The sequence below is a fragment of the Aulonocara sp. 'chitande type north' Nkhata Bay genome, linkage group LG13 (assembly GCF_057382095.1).
Source record: "Aulonocara sp. 'chitande type north' Nkhata Bay isolate Kocher_YH1m ecotype deep benthic linkage group LG13, A_spYH_male_GT1.1, whole genome shotgun sequence".
Lineage (NCBI taxonomy): Eukaryota > Metazoa > Chordata > Actinopteri > Cichliformes > Cichlidae > Aulonocara > Aulonocara sp. 'chitande type north' Nkhata Bay.
This window is the reverse complement of record NC_141356.1, coordinates 9,235,569-9,252,837: the sequence shown is the minus strand read 5'-3', so window position 1 is coordinate 9,252,837 and position 17,269 is coordinate 9,235,569. Positions and strand designations below refer to the sequence as shown.

General features: G+C 43.7%; 1 protein-coding gene across 2 annotated transcripts in view; it reads right to left on the bottom strand.

The window, feature by feature from the left end:
* The window catches only part of sipa1l2a (signal-induced proliferation-associated 1like 2, genome duplicate a), a 79,441-nt gene that overhangs the window by 39,066 nt on the left and 23,106 nt on the right, over positions 1-17,269 (bottom strand). For both annotated transcript variants that reach the window (XM_086258594.1, XM_086258593.1), the window contains exons 2-4: positions 7,714-9,485; positions 3,302-3,435; positions 2,062-2,250 (exon numbers count right to left, since the gene is read on the bottom strand). In XM_086258594.1, the coding sequence (XP_086114720.1) occupies positions 2,062-2,250; positions 3,302-3,435; positions 7,714-9,223 (1,833 nt within the window). In that variant the 5' untranslated portion in view covers positions 9,224-9,485. The remainder of the gene's footprint in view (positions 1-2,061; positions 2,251-3,301; positions 3,436-7,713; positions 9,486-17,269) is intronic.

Below are 17,269 nucleotides of genomic sequence, written 5' to 3'. Positions count from 1 at the left end.
TTAGCTGCCAACTCCTTTTCCACAGTCCATCTGCGCACAGTCAATTCACTGTGATCTACAATGAGATCTAAAATACATTCACATATGCTCTCTTCTCTTCTTACGTCCTAGGCTGTTACGGCGCAGTCTACAAGGCCGCTTTCAGGGATATTCTTTTTGCAGATGCAGGAGACCCTCTCTGACTCTGTTCACAGCAAGAGGAAGCATTTAAAAAAGAGACTAACATCTAACATCTCCAAAGAATTGCGCGCGCGCACACAAATCCTCAAAAAATATGCATTTTAGGGGGGGGGAAAAGGCTGCAGTTCTTCCTGTCCCGTATCAGCTTCCTCACATAAACACATTAGAGGGGCGGTCAAAGTCCAGCTTGGTTAAAAAGCAGATTAAGGAGTGCCTGACATATTGAACATTTGCCCGGCAAGAATAACATTAATGATTATAACAGGAGTGTGCAAAAATACTGACATCCAAATATAAAACTGGCTTCCACTGGGCTTTTGGTTTGAGGTCTGCGCAGAGGAGTGCCAACTGGAAGAGCTTCAAGCCCCACTTAGCCTGGGCTCTCCTCCTCTGAAGGCAGTTTCTTGAGATTATTTTATTGCTTTTTTTTTTTGCCTCCCATGTGTCAGTTTCATCATCTATCAAACTCTTTATCTGCAGACATGGGGAGTCACATGGCAGGTGAACAAACCCCTGTAACATCTGGTGGGAAGAACTTCCTCAAAGCACTTATTTACAAAGTTACTTTGACATAATTGGACACATAGAGCCTGCCACCGTGAGTGCATTTAACTTGCTTTAGAGAGGACACTTCATTGCTCTTGTTTATGTGTGTAACGAAATCCTAACACAGAAAAGGGTCTTGGCTGACACTTTCTATTATAAGAACCTTTCCCCTGTCAATTGGAAGGATGGGCGCACGCTAACGAATGTAATTAAACTAATAAGCAGACAATTCTCTGATGGTGAAACAAGTATCACCCCTGGCTAATCCTTCCGCTCTCCATTCCATCTTTTTTTCCCCAGTTTCATTACATGAGAAATTAAAGGCCGCAATGAATCTGTGACAGCTGTGAATATAGAGAGCCCATATCACTATTAGCAATTTTATTCAAACAGAGATAATGCAAGATGACACCCTCCACCGTCTGAGCAGCATACCAAATCTCCTGCTCTCAGGCAAAGTAGGCTGTCAAAAGTAAGTTACTCTAACTTGTGTGCAAGTGTCCTATCAGCACAACAAGTGTGCCAAAAACAGATGGTGCTGGCTGCAGAGAGTACAGGACTTCTATTGATTCTATTTAAGCGTGATATTGTCTGCACCTCGGCCCAGGAGTCTGTGTTATCTATCTATAACAAGCAGCCCGTATATAGGACAAAGATTCCTGCTATTTGAAGTTAATCCCTCCCAGTTTCCTTCTATAGCTGAGGTAAATGTCACAAATAGAGACACATACGCCTGAAATATGTAGCGTGATGTGCTAATGCAGTCAAAACAATCTTTCGTTTCTGATATGTGGCTGCGGTGGCTTTAAAATTAAACAGCTGGCAAATCTCTGGACAGACGAGGCTTTCTTCCCTCCTCAGAGAAAGATTTCACATACAGAGACACACGTTTGTTAACCTGCTGTACCTTGTTAGCGTAATCTGTCTAGGTTTTGTGAAGAGGTTGTGTGATTCACTATTGTTTGTCCAGATGCAGTGACCTCCTGGAGTGCTGGTTGGCAGCCTCACAGTTATGACTCCACAGTGAGTCACTTTGTCTCAACAAGTAGTAGTCCTGCATGTAATGCATCACCCCGTAAAACTACAAATGGTAGTATTTACGCAATTTTTTTCTTTTTTCCCTTTCTTTTCTTTTTTTTTTTGGGGGGGGGGGGGGGGTTGTCTTAAAGAGAAAAAGGAAGAACCATATGTATACATATCTTAAAATGCAAGACACCAAGTATTAATCATCAAGGCACTGAACCTCAGATTACCCCGTTAAATCAGCAGCAGCAGCAAAAATCTGTGGTAGCACTCAAAACACGGTTCAAGAGGACATCTCAATGTATTATTCACCCCTTGCTCATCCAGCTTGAGGAGCTGTTCCGCGACTTTGGGAGAGTTCATGGCCAGCCTCAGACACTGGATATTCAGCTCAGGGATGACGTATTCAAGTACTTCTTTGAGCGGCAGCCCGCGGGCCGTCCCGTGTCTCGCCGTGGATGGAATGGCATCCTCCAGGATGGCACCACGGAGGGTGGTCAGCTGGCAGGAAAGACAGATGGTGAGGATTTGTCCAGTAAAGTTAACAGTCATATAAACTCCTACTTGTACAGTGTGATAGGGTTGGGTCAGGTATGCTTCCATATGCTGACTGGTGTTAAGGGTAATGACTACATTATGACTCTGGACAGCATTAGGGAACTCAAATTCTAAATAATTGAGACAGGCTAACTGAATACTAGATGTTTGTGTGCCAGTAAACACTTTCAAAACAACAACATCCAAATTTCCATTTGCACAGCCTGTTAACATGTCAGCAGTCAACTGCGGTCCAATAAAAAGGCTTTCCGAAAAGTAGACTTATATAGCAGAGGAAGGAAGAGAGAGCGATGTGGGGCAGGTCGCGCAGAGAGAGCAATGAGGCTAAATGACAGGAGTACATGCAAATAGATGCTCCAGCGGTCGAGGAGTTAAAACACTGCCTGCGTGCCACTTGCAGGGCTACCATGACCCAGATACATTGTTTTATCGTGGGAGTGGTGCTTTAAACCGAGAAGGGCACTGGATATCAGTGACATTTTCCTGCCTGACGCATCTGTTGCACCTGAATTATTCAGTGAATGAGACAAGCCAGCATCAATCAAGACGATACGGTCCCACCAGGGACACCAGGACTCTGCCTCTCCGTTTTTTAGGATTAATCAGGTTGTGTGTTCATCGGGGTGTGTGAAAGTGAGCGAAGGCAGGCAACTACACACCTCTGATACACTGTATCAGTATTTGCATTAATGGCCAACTGAGTCACAACTGGCACCGAATCACTGGACACATTAGTGCAGATTTAAGAGGGCAGAGAAGTTTCCTGTTGTTTTCGGGGGTACTGAAGCATTCCTGGACTCTTGTACTGCTTGACTGAGCCGCAGGCCGAGTGACCTTAACGTGTCTCACTGAATGTGATATGAGAAATATGAAAAATCCATGTTCGCGCTAGTAAACAATTCTTCAATAAATTGACAGGTCATGAAGGTTCTCCAATCATGCATCCATAATGTAAGCAGTGAGCGAAAAGTGCACATCAGTGTATTATCGTTACCTGACTGGTTCTAAAGGTGACCCGATAGTTGTACTGCGTCCCTTCCTTATCCCTTCCATCGTCTAGCTTCTCCCTGCGGATGCTGACTGCCACGGGTCCAAGATGGTCGTCTACACCGAAATAATTCTGATGCTCTGGAGGGAGAGAAAGAGATATAAAATTAAATGAGAGTTATGCATGTTATCAGACATTATGTTAGCTGGTGAAAGAAAGAAAGCTTAAATATAAGTAATAATAAATTACAGATTTTTAATAAAACACGTAATCAAATTACTGCTGTGGTTTCAGTAGATTATCTGTTTACCTATATACACTCACAGACGAGCTGATTAGTTACATCTGTTCAACAAAGATCTCATCAGCCAGTCACATAGCAGTAACTCAATGCATTTAGATATGTATACACGGCAAAGACGACCTGCTGAAGTTGAAACTAAGCACCACGATGAGGTAAAAGGTGATTAAAGTGACTTTGAATGTGGCATTATCAGAGCTGGGATGTGTATTTGTCAAATTATCAATCTACTGGGATTTTTTCATGGCCATCTCAAGTGTTTACAGAGAAAGGTCTGAAAAGGAGGGGGAAAAACATCGAGCAAGCAGCAGTTTCTGGGTGAAAAAGCCTTCTTGATGGAAGAGGTCGGAGGAGAATGTTCAGAGCTGACAGGAAGGCAACAATAACTCAAACAACCACTTCTTACAACCAAGCAATGCAGCAGAGTTTCTTTGAACGTACAGCACATTAAACCTTGAAGATGGGCTACAGCAGCAGAACACACCGAGGGCCACTCCAGTCAACATAAAACTGAAGCTACAGCCTATTACTCCATCCTGCATTATCTCAAGTGGTTCAGGCTGGGGGTATGTGGTTATTTTCTTGCCATATTTTGGACTCCTTAGTACCAACTGAACATCATTTAAATGCCACCTGAGTGTGTTGCGGATCATGTCCATCCCTTTATGCCCTACAGCGTATCCACCTTCTGATGGCTGCTTCCTTTAGGATAATGGATCATGTCACAAAGCTCAAATCATCGTAAACTAGTTTCTTGAACATGACTGAGTTCATTCAAATTGTCTTTACAGTCACCAGATTTCAATCCAGTAGAGCAAGAGCAGAGTTCACATCATGGATCTCCAGCTACTGTGTGATGCTGTTGTGTCCCTGAGCCTGAGTCTGCCAGCAGTCTCTTTCTGATAAAAAGGGATTTTTTCTTCCCCAGCATCACCAAGTACTTGCTTATATAGAGTCATTGGCCATTGCTTTGTAATAAAGCACTGATAAGACTGCTGCTGCAATTCGGCACTAAATAAATAAAACCCACATGCTCCACGTGGCATTGAGTTTTGCACAATGCAGACACATGCAGACTGAAGTACAGACATGACATAATGTCTTAATATAAGTCTGCATCAATACATTTATGAGCTTAATAATCAAGAAATTTAATTCAGTTTTCTATTCTGAAGTGAAGTGCATGCATGACGCATAACATTCATAACTGAATGAAGCAGACGCTCAGGACGCCCACAGAACATGCAAACTTTTTTTTTCTCTTGTTGTTGTTCTGTCATTTTAAATTAATGGACTGTTCTGCCCCATAAGTCATGTTCTCACAGCTACTACTACGACTACTACTACTGCAGCAGCAACCCTTGACTTTGTTCTCATGCTAGAAATGAATGATGCAGAAGTCGAGCTTTGCACTTTATAAATGGCATGTACTCGTATGCATATTAGATAGATGACCACGTGGGTAAGAATGGTGTTAGAAAAACACCGCACCAACATTCAATACTGGTAGAGATTGGATCACATGACTGGGGGGGGAATCACTGCGAAGATGTTGGTCTATATATCCATCAGTTATATCAACAATCATGGCATGAAAACTAGTAAATCTGGTGTAATCCCAGAAAAACATTTATTGAGTGCACACTCAAAATTTCATGTTTCGATCTACTTTGCTCAAAAACCCAAGGCAAGATTTTCAGGAAATTTCCAGGGGATTTTCATGGCTTTGGGTAAATCTGATGTTTCCAGTAACCTCCTCACCCCTCCAGTGTGCTGAAAATATCAAAATGTGATGGGCAGATTCTCATTACTTTTCCTTGCCCTCTTTATGGCCCCTGAAGGATGAATACTTTTTTCATTTATGGACAGTCTGTGGTTGTTTCCCCTTTGACACCCTGAGGTCTAGACATTAATTTTCAGAGTAAATTAATAATAATAATAATGATGGGCAGAATGCCAGCTCTACTCCTTATAGTATCGCTCTAAAGGAGTTGAGTCTTTTGGCCAAATTTCTTATACGGTCGTTAATTCTTTCCATCAGTTATTGTGCTGATTTAATGAAAAATTCACTACACGACAAGGATTACTAGCTGGGCTTTAGTCTTTTCAGCTCTAAGCACCATAAGAACCAGTACTAATTTCTTTGTTGACACACAATGCATGCGTGCGTACATGTGCATGTGTGTGTGTGCGCATGAGTGTGTGTAGGCACACATATAAGAGGGCCTTGAGCAAACACTCCCTTAATCCAGGCTAAAGCTGAGGAGAAAGACCTGGATTCAACAGCTAAAAGAAAAACCTCAGCAGGGTCCACAAAGCAGTGACATTAACAAAGAGATTTCTGCAGAAGTTTTCGATATTACATCCACGCCATGCAGTGCAAGCTGTGTTAAATAGCGTGGTTCTTGTCACTGTAGCATAAACAGTGGAGCAAAACGCACATCGGCATTAATAATAAATTATCTGTATGGAGGGAAAGTAGGGTTAACTGTCTGACGAATGCTTGTCAGGGACAGAGTTCTGCAGGGAAATGTAAGGCATATGGTCAAATGGTGGTGGTGGTGGGGGGGGGGGGCTGTGTAGCAATGGAGGTCTCAAGGCATCCAAATACCAGGAGCACAGTGAGTCAGACAGTGCTGACTTTAGAGGAAAGCTTTTTGTCAACACATTTCTTTAGCATGTCAGCGGTGCCCATCACATGGTGCTGACAATTTGCCAAAGGTTGCAAATTGGATGACTTTAATTTTTCATGTCAAATAATGCCCCCTTCTCGTTTTGCTGTTAATCCACACCACAGAAACACCTTAAAAAAAATCTTTGAAAGTCCAACACTGTGAGCCCCTTCTTCTGTACATTTAGTGCTCCAAGCTTAATTTCAAGCCTTGCATGTCAGTAAGAGATGGTTTACATTGCCCTCTGCACATCTCAGTGTCAACCCAAACACCTAATGTGACCATGACCTGTACATAGTGAAGCTTGACCCATTTTGTGTGAAGGAAGCATTGTGTCCATTAGGGGAAAAACCACTCCGGTTGCTAAGGGAAGCAGGGCTTTAGGCAATCAATTGGATCAATGTTCAGTCCAGGTTGATGAAAGCCTGCTGAGAAATAGTGACACGTAGTCATGTTTGTGTGAGTGTGTCTTTGCTGTGAAGCGCAGGTGATGACAGACCTGTCTAGTCAATAAAACACCTTATTTTAAAAAAATGAAAAAGGCAGTGGCTACATTTCCATACTGTGAAAGAGGCATCCTACCCTAAAGACTAAGGTCTTCATGAAAATGCCCTGTTATACACAGGCCTGCATTGCTGTGAATGCAGGCTAAATAAATGCACAACCCAAATCCAGAACCCAGCTTTGGTGTGAGTATTAGCAAGGCATTTGAGCAATTATAAACATGTCTCTCAGAGACAGATTTTTATTCAGAGTGTCTTTTTGAAGAGGTTAAGGCATCTTGGAGTGTGAAAGGTGAAGCAGCTGTTTTCTATGGTGGGGGCAGGCTTAAGACGGGGTAACTCTATCTGCTGAGACCAGCGAGCACAGATTGCACAGAGAAGTGGGAAAAACAGATATGTATAATGCGGCGATGGGTCGGGGTCAGCACGGTATTTCCAGCATTCGTCTCGTAGGTGTTTTAATGAGGAGAACTGGGACCTTGGCGTAGCTCTGCTGACCCTAAAGTTTCATATGAGGAGACCTCGTACTCTCTTAGTCCCTGCAGGGAACAGCTGCAGTACACCCTCTCACTCACCTCTCTCTTTTTCACATGACTAATCGCAGTTTCTCCGCAGGGTTCGGAGTAATATCAGAGGGAGGACATGACCGCTCCTCTGCTGAGGAAGTGAAACACACGCCCTCGCACCCAACACAAGCCTGCTATTGTTCTGGACTTCATTTCATGTGCTTGTACAAAAAACAACTGGGACGTTGAGATATTTGACCCTGTGAGATGAGGCTGTTCCATCTGGGAACTAGCTTCCCCACAGGTGACTGAAGAAGTCTTACTTTATAAAAATGTAGCTGGCCTGGAAAGTTTAATAGTCCTCAACAGTGAGTCACACAAATCCTGCTGCATCATCACTTTTAACTATCTGTAAAAACAGAAATTAGCTCCTTACCTCTCCCGTAGAAGAATTTGTGGTAGTAGTATGCTCCAAGGTCAATGTGCTCGATGATGTAGCGTTTGACCTTTTCCCTGTGGATTGGCTGGTTTTCTCGAGGCACCTCCAGCACAGAAACTCCTGCGTTGGTGCAGTGTGAACTTAGGGATGACTCGAAAGAGCAGCTCTCTGACAAACCGCTGTAGTTGACACTGTTGGCTCTGGAGAGGGAGATCTTCCTCTCGCTCTCGCCACCAATCTCATTGCGAAAGTGCGGGCAACTCAGCACCAAGCTGTTGCTCTTCCCGTCCCCCTCGTCTGCATCCAGGTTCTCCTTTGGGTTCAAGTCCTCTCTGCTGCCCAGTGGAGACTCAAACATGGGGGTATTGGCACTGTTGCATCCTGCTGCTCCACCATCGGCTCCTGCTCCAGGTCCAGCACCGCCTCCAACTACGGACACTCCACCAGCTCCGGCTCCAGCTGAGGCGGCCGAGGCACCGGTAGTAGTGTTTTTCCTCTGGCTCAGGTTAGCTCTGCTCGCCACCGCCTCGCTGATGTTAAAAAGCACACTCTGCACATCGTAGTGGGCGAAGCATTTTTGGAAGCTGAGTGGTCGCCGGTCGTCCTCGATTGAGAGCCGCAGTGCGTCACTTTCACTCTTTATGGGCCGAAGTTTCCTGAACAGTGATGTTTCTGACGACTCCGATTTAAGACGTCTCATGAAGGACTTCTCCCGTTCCCGGCTGTAGAGTAGGGAGCTGTCTATGTAGTCATAGCCTGGAATGTGGACTATCTCACCCCTTGCAATTTGTGCTGCTGTCTGCAAGCTGGGGGACAGCGAGGCATCACAGCGCAGCAACTCGGGGAAACCCAGAGGGGGTATACTGCGGTGGTCCAGGGTTTCAACTCGGTAGCCCTTAAGCATGGTGAAGAAGCCATCCCCAGTCAAGCCCTGGCGGTCGATGGAGGATGTGCTGCCGTACTCGCGGTGCAGCGAGGCTCCAGTGTTTGGGTTGACGGCATTCTGGTCCATTACGTCTTCAGAGTCGATGTCACTTATGGTAACGTCACTGTTGCTCCGCTGACGGATAGGGTGCAGACCCTTCAGCGGAGAGTGGCAGAGAAAGTCACTCAGCGTGTATTTGTCAGTGTAGTCCACCTCCAGACAGACTGCTTCACCTTGCTCTAGTATTTCCACAGTGTGTTCCTGCTGGCCGTTCTGAAACACGGGTATCACACTCTGATAGTTAGGCGAAGGCCGCCCGTCCCATCCGTCTTTTCTTGGCGGCCATTCAGTGACCCTGGCCCTGACACCCATTTTAGGCATTGCCGGAGTACCATTTGTTTTGCCTGCACCATCAGGTTTCCCCTGCATGCTGGAGGCTGGAGGTCCCATGCTATCGCTCAAGGCTTTGAGCTTCCTGCTGAATAGCTCCTCTGACTGCATGACTCTGGAGTATTCTTCTGGGCCTCCCACAATTCCCACAAGGTTAGATTTGTTAGCTGTCACAGGGCTCAAAATACTCATATCCTGCTGGCAGATTCCTTGAAGAGCAGACTTCCAGGACCCTCCTTCATCATGCGACTTGCTCACTGGTGAGCCAAGGAGCAGCCTTTTTCCTGAGTCAATGAAGCTGCCGTCATAACTCACAGAGGACGGGTGGCATGACAATTGGCAAACAGCATTTGGGCGTCAAGGACGAGTGAGTGGGGCGCGCCGTAGCACAGCAGAGCGGAGCCTTCTCTCACAGCGTGTCGCCAATGAATAACGACAGCTGGAGGTGGTAGATCTATTGCACAGAAACACAGAAGAAAGAAAAAATATTTAGCGCACTGCGAGCAGGTTGAAAGGCTTTGAAAAGACATTTTCATTTAAAACAAGTATTTTATTTCTCAGCAGGACTCCAAAATATGGCACAATCAGCTAAGCTAAAAAGAAAAACTGCTGACCCAAATTGTCTGTACCTAGTTATCTTTGTAATAAACTCTCACCACGGGCTACGCTGGGATCTTTCAGGTTTGGAACTACGCCGAGCTTATCGCAGAGTATGAGTAATTTGCATCTTTGGGAGTAGAGAGAGTGCCATTATAGGTTTATAACTAGACAGATGTATATCATGGATGGTGCTTCTAGCCTATATCTAACAGATGGAGGTGAAGCAAATTACAGCAACAAGAGGCAGATGTTGAACTAAACGGTCGCATGTACCAGTATCTGATCCAACGGCTTGCAGCATCATCAAGCCGGCAAATTATACAGGAGGGATAGTTGGAGAACTGATGCATATTCAACACCAGCTCCACTTTGCCTTTTTATCTGATCTGGTTAGTAGGAAAATTAACAAGGACTTGATGAGGTAAACTGGCTGTGACAAAAGAAAACAAACGAAAAAGCAGAGTAGAACTGTAAGACACACACACACACACACACACACACACACACACACACACACACACACACACCTTCAGAGGGTAAAGTTTGGCCTATGCTAATTCTGTTAGGGAAGAAAAAGCTCATATCAGATTCAGCAGACTGAACATTCAAGGACGGAGAGAAGGAGAGTGAAGCCACTGGGTATTTCAGATGTTAAAAATACACAAACACGTGGCTTCCACTTAATCTGTAAATAATGCTGCAGAACATCGACTATCAGACTTTTAAAAGCAGGTACGGGTTGGGACAAAGTAATAAAGATACTCATGAAACTCCAAGAAGAAACAAGCAAGTTTCTCTCATCAATCTCATCCCATGCTATGTGTTGTGTTGTAGCTCCAGAGGAGGGGGTAGGTGACGGAGGTGTTATACTGGATTCATCTCTTTACTGACACCGACTTCTGCATTATAGATCACACTACACTGCAGTAGAAACTGCAAGGCTTTCTACACTGACCCAAATGCGTTTTTCTTGTTCTTTGGGGCCAGTGCTGTGCTTCATTTCTTCTGGTACTGCAATCATGTGAAAACACCTTGAGTTATCAAGTAAAACCCTTGCCATCAAAGAGAACATGGACCAAATCCCCAATATTCGCTTCAGCGAAGATGGGAAGCTCTGTTAAAGCGTCTTTCTTTGAAAGGTTTCATTGTGAACATGATAAATGATGGTATATGGGCCCAAGGTCCTAGTCTTTCTCTCAGTTCCATCCGCTTGGCCTTTAATATGATCGCTACAGCTTCCAGACAACTGTTTACATTTCTCTGTCATTTACTGCTAAGGAGGGGGGCTAAACTATTTTAGGAAGAAAATGTGGGCCACATCAAGATTAGCTGCAAGCCAGACTAGACCAAATACACTTGGGACGAGTTGGAAACATTTTAATAATAAAGTATTCACTTCTGCCTGGGCCGAATACAGGTTAATGCATGCATGACCTAAATGTGTAGGAACAGGCTGGTAATGACGACTTCTCAGTTACAACAACAGCCAAACTATGTGCAGCCCTCCCTCTCCCACCGGGGGCTTGGGTTGTTATGAGAACGGCTTTATTAACAGGAGCAGGAAAATGCATGTCGTGTCACTATATTTAACAAGGGGCTTAAAGATGAAGGCAGGAAATTGTGTTGCGTCATGCATAATGTAGTGAAGAGAACTGCTGTGGGAAATATGTTTGTCCGTTACAAATGGCAAATGATGAATAATGAAGTATGTGTCTGACTGCCGTGTGGTGAACAATAACAAAGCCACTTATTTTTAATCACACACAACGCCCGTCTTCAAAGAGCCAAAGCTGCAGATCTTGTAGCAAATATGACTTTATTTCTACAATAAATCCTGAGCTATAATTAGACAAAGACATTGTAGATCAAGGTGCATAGCAGTACTTCCATGTGATCCTGCAGGAATTTTTCTGTAGGCCAACATGGAAGTTTGCATCACCCTGGTTTCCTTGACAAACAGCCAATGGGATTTCTTAATAGGCTTTTATGGATTACTGCAGGGAAAAAGCGACTCATGGGTAATAAAAAGTTTGTGATACTGGCATTTTGTTCAGCAACATAATCTCCAATTAATGCAACTTTTATGATTTTTTGAAACAAATGCAATTGCCAGAAGTAAAATGCTAATGCTATCTTATAAATGAACTACATCACAATTTAATGACTTCATCTTCCCCATCACTGAGCCTCCAAAGCTGCTGAATGTCTCAGGCAATTTTCTGCAGTCTCGTTAGCAAACAAACATCTCCGAGAGACGTAAAAAGCTTTACTTGCATATTTTATGTTTTAGAACAAAATGTGATGGTTTCAAAGGCATTTCTTAACCACATCCCTTTTCCCCCCCTTCAGGCATTTAACTAAACACTCATTCAAAAGGCTTACCAATGTCAAGTGCAAAATAGCAAGTCATTTCTGAGTTTAAGAGTCATTCCTGTATATTCCTCTTGCACTCAGCATCATGCGCTTTGCTCTCATGCTGCTCAGCACGTAAACCCTCACTTCCTGAGAGCTGTGTTGTCAGTTTGAGACATTATAATAACCCCCAAACCTCATTTAAGGGAAAGTAGGTAACAATGAATATACGCTAAAAAGGATATTACATCTAGCAAACTAAAACCTTATTTTTACACTTTAACTGGGGGTTATTAAATGTCCTTGGGCACTCTCCACCACCAAGGGTTATGCATACGACTACCACATTTCCCTTTCACTTATATTTTTTCTTATTTGGCGTCGTCTGCTTGCATACTGCAATATTCTGCTGGAAATGAATAATGAAATGCACGTCTGCCTGCAGTGTAGTGACAATAACAAAGTCTGGAAAAGGTATGCGTTGCACATACCACTGTTACTGTTGCTTGTAGTTAGGTTTCACTCCTACATCACACTCTGTGTACTGAATAGCATGTTAGCATGCAATCTTGGATGCAGCCTACATGCGTAGATCTAGAGCAGTCTGTTTAAAGGCTAACTTTATCCCTAAAGTCTTTGTGAATTGTAAGCCAATACTTAAGAGATATCCACTGCTTTGCAACACTAAACATCCATTATCTCAAGACAACATGGGAGATATCCCCTAGCCAAAACAAACATGGAACCTCGGGGGAAGAAAATATTAAGTAGCTATACCCATATTTCTATTCCTGCAGCAAGACAGCCATTTTAGATTTTTCCTGGTCAACCAAAATTAATACCAAGTCTCCTTTAAAGGCATGACAGGGAGCAGTCTCCTGACCAACACCCAGACGTCGACTGAACACTGTTTTTTCACACTCGCAATTAGAGCGAGTGACAGCTAAATGCGCCACCTGCACAAACAGCTTTATCAGTGGTGACACTCCAATAGACGCTTTTAACGGATGACTGAGGACAGGAGGAACAAAGAAACTGACATACTGTAATGTCAGTGCATGACAACAAAACAGCATGACTGACTTCTCACTGTAGTCTGAGAGAGAAACAGACAGAAATCCTGTCAACACAGACAGAGCAAAGAACAATCAAAGCCTGACGTTTATTAGCGCTGTTTGCAGCATCGCGTCTGCACTTGAACAACTAAAAATGTTGAGGGGCTAAAAATAAGAGGACAACACCTCATTTTTAAACACTTAAAGGAAAAAAAAAAATCTATTCTGAGTTTTTGTCTTTCAAGCCAGTCTCTTGAAACAGCAGATTAGCCTATTTAAGTTCATAAAGTCCAGACTCTCCTTGTTTGTGTTGCTGCTTGGGGTCAAGCCAGGGTGAGCTGCCCTGGACAGGATAACCCAGTGAACATGGTGGTCTGTGTTTCTCTTTACTTTCTTCTATTAGCCAATTTCCCTTTGACAGTGATTAACGACCCGCACCATGTCTCGACCCCCACCTTCCTCCACCAAGTGAGGGTGCCACAGGCGACTTGGTCAGCAGAATCCGTGCTCCTGTGTGACCTGCTGGGAGAGTGTGTGTTTTCTGTCCTCTTTCTCTCCTTTCTTTTGTTTTGGTCTCCACAAGTGAAACAGCAGATGGAAAGGGGTGAGAGGTCTGCTTTCGCTAAGTGGAGTAATGCATCGCCATTATGGGCGTTTAAGACAAAAGGCCTGGTGAACAGGAGGAAGGAATGGCGAAGGCGAGATGGGAGAGAGGCCTAATTACAGTAATGAACTCATTTTCTGTCTGATGTTGGAGAGTCTGTCTTTCATCTTGGTTCATCCAGAGAGGAGTGGCCCAGCGGTTCTGACAGGTCTTAAAATAATCCTCTGACACTGTGTCCTGATTAAAGGCCCGCCAGATATTAATACGCTGTCAGAAAAGTGAACGTGTTCTGTCCACCACTCTGAGATTAATACTCTTCTTTTGCTAATAGGCCATTTCACCCGAGTGACTGACTTCTGCAGTCACTTGTGCAGAACTGCCACTGCGAGCACGGAGAGGAAGGCTCTCCGAGCAAAAGCATGAAGTGTGCTTTTGTTGGGTTTTGGTTCCAACTCTGCAAATGTTTATAGTTACAGATTTATCTAATGGACTAGTAAGGGCACGCTGAGTGAAACCCTGAGCTACTTGAGCTAGTAATGAGAAAACCGGAATTTTGCAAATGGTATTTATGGAAAAAGAGTCACAGTGCCAGGATGTTTGACAAAAACAGCACTGCACACATCAACGCTGAAGCACTTTGATGCCAGTCGCAAACACTTTGAGCGCAACATTATTAAGACTAATCCACTCAGCACTGACAGCACTTCAGGAAATTAGGAACATAGCGTGCACGTGAAAAAAGCAGAACCGTGTCATTAGCCCTTAAAAAAAAAAAAAAAAAAAAAAGTTCTTGAGAGGAATACTGCATCTTCGCTTACCCGATTTGTTGGCATCAACGCTCATTTCAGGTAGCAATTGATTCCTGAGTAGCTAAACATGCCACATAATAGCACGCTGTTAGGCCTGGAGTTATCTTTGAAAATATCATGTGCTGCTTAACCTTGAGACGCTCCGCTCGCACGGGTTGAGTAAATCGAGTGTTGCAATTGCTGAAAAGTCACCAAGAAGTCACAATCATTTCAGCAAAATATCAAGATTTGCATGTGTTTGAAGATCACAGGCACAATTTACCTTCAGGTTTTGCCCAGAAAAGACATTTGGCATGATATGTAACAACACCTTCAACTGAGATAATAACCGTCAAAGCAGGAATCGAATTTTCACATTCCTATAAAATGTGGAATCCTCCTGTGTCCAACCTATTGCACCTCAGGTCAAAGTCAGACGTGTTTACTTAGTCCCGACCAACCTGCCTGGCCACTCTTGCGCCTTTGGGGTGAATGCAGGCCTGTAATTATGGCCAATTATCTTTAATAAAGCCTTGTGTAATTGAGCCACATTAATGCTCCTCTGTTCTCTGCAATCAGGAAGTTGTAGCTGGCCTCGTCCCCAAGAAGCCTCAACCTCAGGAGCCGAGGCCAAGCTGCAATGCAGTCATCCTCTCCTCTCCTCCTGCAGCCAAATTAGGGTGCAATGTAGACTAGAGGCCAAGATGATTACATCAATTTTCCAGCTCATGGACTTCATCATAAAACGGGTGAGGCAGTGTTGTGATGTGAATGAAATTTACAAGTCCTTCTCAATGAATTTGAAACCTTTTTTTTTTTTAACCTGCCTTCTGCCATTTTACACTGACATGCTGCAGACAGTCAGACATTAGGATGTGTCTCACTGTGTTCATCATTAACAAGGAGGAAGGGGGGATAAAATCCAAGCGGAAAGCAAACAAACCTGAAGGGACGTTTCACATGCTTCACTGCCCTCCGTTTGATTCCTCAATAAACTTAAAATAAAAACAATAAAATCGCGTTCCATATCACTCCGCACTCAAATGCAATCAAATCAGCGCTGCATACTGTGTTGGCACTTCTCCCTCCAAGGAGTTGATTTAAAACAACGTGGGAGCTCTGATTTCAATCCTCCATTGTCAGCAGCTGCTTGCAACCTTGTGCTGAGAATGGGAGGGGGGCATGTGCTGGTTTTAGATATTAAATTCATCAGACTCGCAGCAAGAGAAGGTTGGGGCAGAGATATCTGCAACCAGACACGGACATCTCCAATCTGATGGAGGAGAAAAGGGGGGGGTAAAAACAAAAAAAAAAAAACTTGTAGTCCTGCTTCACTGGAGCGATTCTTCACCTTAACTGGGTTGTTACAAAAAGAAGAATGAGAGGTTAAGCAGAGAAGGAAAAAAAATAGAATGGGAGTTTTGCCAAAACCAAGCTCAAAGAGATCGGTGCAATTAAAACCACAGAACCAATTAATTGGGCAATGTTATCCTTGAGAGTTCATTACTGGGGCCTGAGAAACCAGGCATGGCACCTTCCCCAAGGCCCTCCGTAACCAAAAGGACACTTGTAAAGAGGTGTTAAGACTGTGTGTATGCGTGTGCGTTACTGATCACATGAACTAAAGCTATGAAAGTATGGACCAAAGAACACGAAATGCACCATTCAACTTCTTCCTTTTTCATCTGCTGCTCCCACAATTCAACCACACAACAGGGAATAATCTCCCACCACCTCACACTCATATTAAGACTGATGCTAAAGCCCTGCCATTAATGGCCGAAGCCACTCCTTCCTCAACGCGGCGATAGAGCAGTGTATCTGAGCCGGTAAGAACCCAATCATCAAACTCCACCTTCTCTTATTGTGCTTAGACCACCTACCGAACACCGTGATGTGCCAATATTGCCTGCAGGGAGTAATGCTGAGATTTTAATGGCCAGTGTGAATGGAGGGTCACACCCTCAGTGGGCGGTAGGGAAGCTAGTAAAATGAGTCCCAGCCAGCTGCCTTATCAAGCCTAACATGATGAAACTACAGACTATATCAAGCCTTCTTATCCTTTAAAATATTCACATGGTTTGGAAAACACATAAAACAAAATTTAACAATATTTAAAAAAAAAACTCATAAATATTTAGGTTAAGTAGGGTTACGCAAGAAGTAAGCTACGGAATTAAAAATATTACTTCAGCAGGGACCAATTTCACAGTGTTGTCCATCAGCGAGGATAGAGGGATGTGACTGTCACTTACCAAACAGACGGTCAAAATCATCCTCCATTTACCCACTACTTCCCCTCCATCCTTTCCTCCTCATAAGTCACTGTCACTCAAGGCTCTGGTATACTTGGAAATCAAATTTGGCATGTCTTCAAAGGCTCTGGGTGTGTAACTGGGGGTCTGCAGAATTTGCAAGTCACACAGAATGAAGGCCAGAAATCCTGACAGTTGTGCTTAAAATGAACACACACACACACACACACACACACAGAAAGAAATGGATGTGGTTCTGCATTACAACAACAATAAGCAAATGAGGAGAGGGCATGTTTGTTCTCTTAACCAAACAAAGAGATTACGCTTTTCTAACAACACATCAAGAGAAGAAGAGCTGCTGAATGCCAGCTTCCCCTTGAATGACATGCCAAAATGAGTGAGCCTATTCATTAAAAACAACCTCTCTTTAGCATTTAACACTTAAAAAAGGTAATACTTCAAGAATGCAAATAAGTAAACTTGGGGTAACTTATTTCATTATATGAAATGGAGACATCTTAGGGTCCTTCTGGTTTTAATTTGGATCATGAGTCATTGGTAATTGCAGGTCAACTCAGTGA